We start from the raw sequence: 2,500 nt of genomic DNA, 5'->3' as shown, positions 1-2,500 counted from the left end.
AAATTTTGCCATCAATAATATAAAACCTTAATGCAGAGAATGATTCGTATACCTTCAAGAGTTATTCCAAGCTGTGCATCAGTTATCTGCCCAGCTTCTACTAAAATATAATTATATCTCCCGACTATAGTTTTCCAGTGGAAATGGCATTCTCACACGATATTGTTTTCGAAAACATTTTGGTCCACGGGAAATGGCGTCGGTGTGGCGTCTCAAATATGCCATAGGTCTATATCTCATAGCAAGCATATGAAGTCTGGCACGTGACAGAAAAATAAAAAGAGAAAAAGAGAAAGAAAATCATCATTAATTTATAACTATTGTAGTTCTACTGAAGTGATTATGTCGTTTGTAAAATAAAATAAAATACTAAATGCCTACTAAGCCACGAGGTGCTGACCAAGCTTCTATTATAATTGTCGACGCAGTCTGAATGGGAAAGTGGCATTGTTAACAAGGACCACACTTACTCGAAACCCATGTCGTGTTGAAAGGCAGTTTGCAACTAAACGATAGCAAGTAAATGTCAAGCAATGCCGCCACATATGCTTGGCTAATGAATAATGCATTGATCACGACATTTTAACATTCATTAATATTATAATTTGAAAATTAAAATCGTAAAAAAAAGTTATTTCACAAATACTATAACCCAACTATATTGTTTACTCCTATTATATAACTCTTACAGTAAGTATAGGCGTAATTACTTGCTAATTGATGTAGAATTTTTTTTAAAGACATGGAAATCAGTAACTACGTCGTCGACTCTGATTTTTAACATGTTACAAACGAGCTTCAGATCTATGCGAACGAAACGTGAACTTTGTGACCTTTTACATTTGTGTGATGACGCATTTACGTTAAGCGCTGGAATCGTGTTCTCCAGAGTCAGGGATTTCAGTTACCACGATTGCAGTAATCAAATTTCTGCTCACACGCCCCCGACTTATACCACTAATTCTGTGCCGGAGAGAGACAATCGCAAGCGATTGAAAGTACGATTTCTAACACATACATCTCTAATTAGACCCATAATTTCACAACCAGAAATCTCCGGGTAATCTCTTTATATTATTGAACCTGATCACCTGAAAAGGTCAGCTATTAATCTGAGCTTAATGGGACTAACATTTTTGTTAGTGTACTTATAGTGTATTTATCTTTACATTAATATTATATAATGCAAAGAATGTAGATAGCCATAACTATATCTTGTTATGGTCCTAGAACCTACTAGTAGTTGGGGAATGTCAACGTATAAAGAAAATATAGGACCGTATCAGAAATGCAGTATACGTGAGAATTCTGATACACGGAGTGTTTTTCCCTCTCAGCTTTTAATACTATGTTAGAGACAAAACGCATTCAGTGTCTATATGTATTAGTCAAGATATGCCACGTGCGTGTTGCAGGTATATGCGGGGTTATATTTGCCGCCGGTTCGAAGGAAGGAGATGCAGATGATAATGTTTGGTTGCGGATCGCCCTTCCCATTATCGTCATCTTCGTCGTCGCCATACTGCTGCTCGTCTTCCTGATCTGCCGCCAGCAGGAAAAGCGGAAACAGATGAAACACTCGCTTCCGCACGATTCTTCGACGTTTTCCGGAAGCACGGAGAGGACTCTTCTGTCCGGAGTCGGTTCTCCCGTCTCCGTCAAGTAGGTGCCGTCGATAGTTATACATGCGTAATGGTCCGGCGCAATCACGACTATATTGCCTTTTCTAAACTATATATATATATATATATATTGTGCGTGTGTGTTTGCGGATGTGTGCTCGTCTGTGTGTGTACTTGTGTGAGCGTGTATGTATGCAAATATGCGCATGCGTGTACGTGTGTGTGTACGTCTGTGTGCTTGCGCATGTGTTTTTCGTACGCAACGCTGTGATCTGTGAAATCTTTGGACGGTCCCGCTCGATTTCTCGATAGCTCGTGTAGCTTTACCACTAGCCTGTGCACTACACTGTGCAGCGTCATCCTGAGCGCATATATCAAGATTGTGCGTAAGATATAGATTTCCCCTCAAAAAAAATTAATTCACTAGCAACAAATTATTCCAGAAAATATATTCCTAGCTAACACCGCCGGCTAAATCTTCTAAATCGGTTCAAATAATTCCCTTGAAATGGATATCGGTGTGGTATCGGCCGAAGGTCAGTATTATCTGGTGGGTGTTGAGATATTATAATGTAGTATATTAAGAGATAGCTAATATTGCCACATCAAGCTAGCCGTAAAGGTCAATCTCCTTTAGAGAGCATCTTTATATATTTCACATTGCTGCAGGCAGTATGCGTTCTTCTAGTATGGTGGCCGAGATGGCTACGGATATTTTTATTCCAAATTCATTTTTATTTTAAATTCATTTTCATTTCAAATTTATTTTCATTTTCATTTTCATTTAAAATTCATTTTCATTTCAAATTAATTTTCATTTTCATTTAAAATTCATTTTCATTTCCATTTAAAATTCATTTTCATTTTCATTTCAAATT

At 37.6% G+C, this 2,500-nt stretch overlaps 1 protein-coding gene across 1 annotated transcript in view; it reads left to right on the top strand.

Moving 5' to 3' along the window:
* The window catches only part of LOC106806789 (proto-oncogene tyrosine-protein kinase receptor Ret-like), a 51,023-nt gene that overhangs the window by 28,137 nt on the left and 20,386 nt on the right, over positions 1-2,500 (top strand). Inside the window, exon 6 of the mRNA XM_014808867.1 lies at positions 1,416-1,662. Within this exon, the coding sequence (XP_014664353.1) occupies positions 1,416-1,662 (247 nt within the window). The remainder of the gene's footprint in view (positions 1-1,415; positions 1,663-2,500) is intronic.

This window comes from Priapulus caudatus, unplaced genomic scaffold (assembly GCF_000485595.1).
Source record: "Priapulus caudatus unplaced genomic scaffold, Priapulus_caudatus-5.0.1 Scaffold179, whole genome shotgun sequence".
NCBI lineage: Eukaryota > Metazoa > Priapulida > Priapulimorpha > Priapulimorphida > Priapulidae > Priapulus > Priapulus caudatus.
The sequence above is the reverse complement of the archived record's forward strand: the minus strand, read 5'-3'. Positions and strand labels throughout refer to the sequence as shown.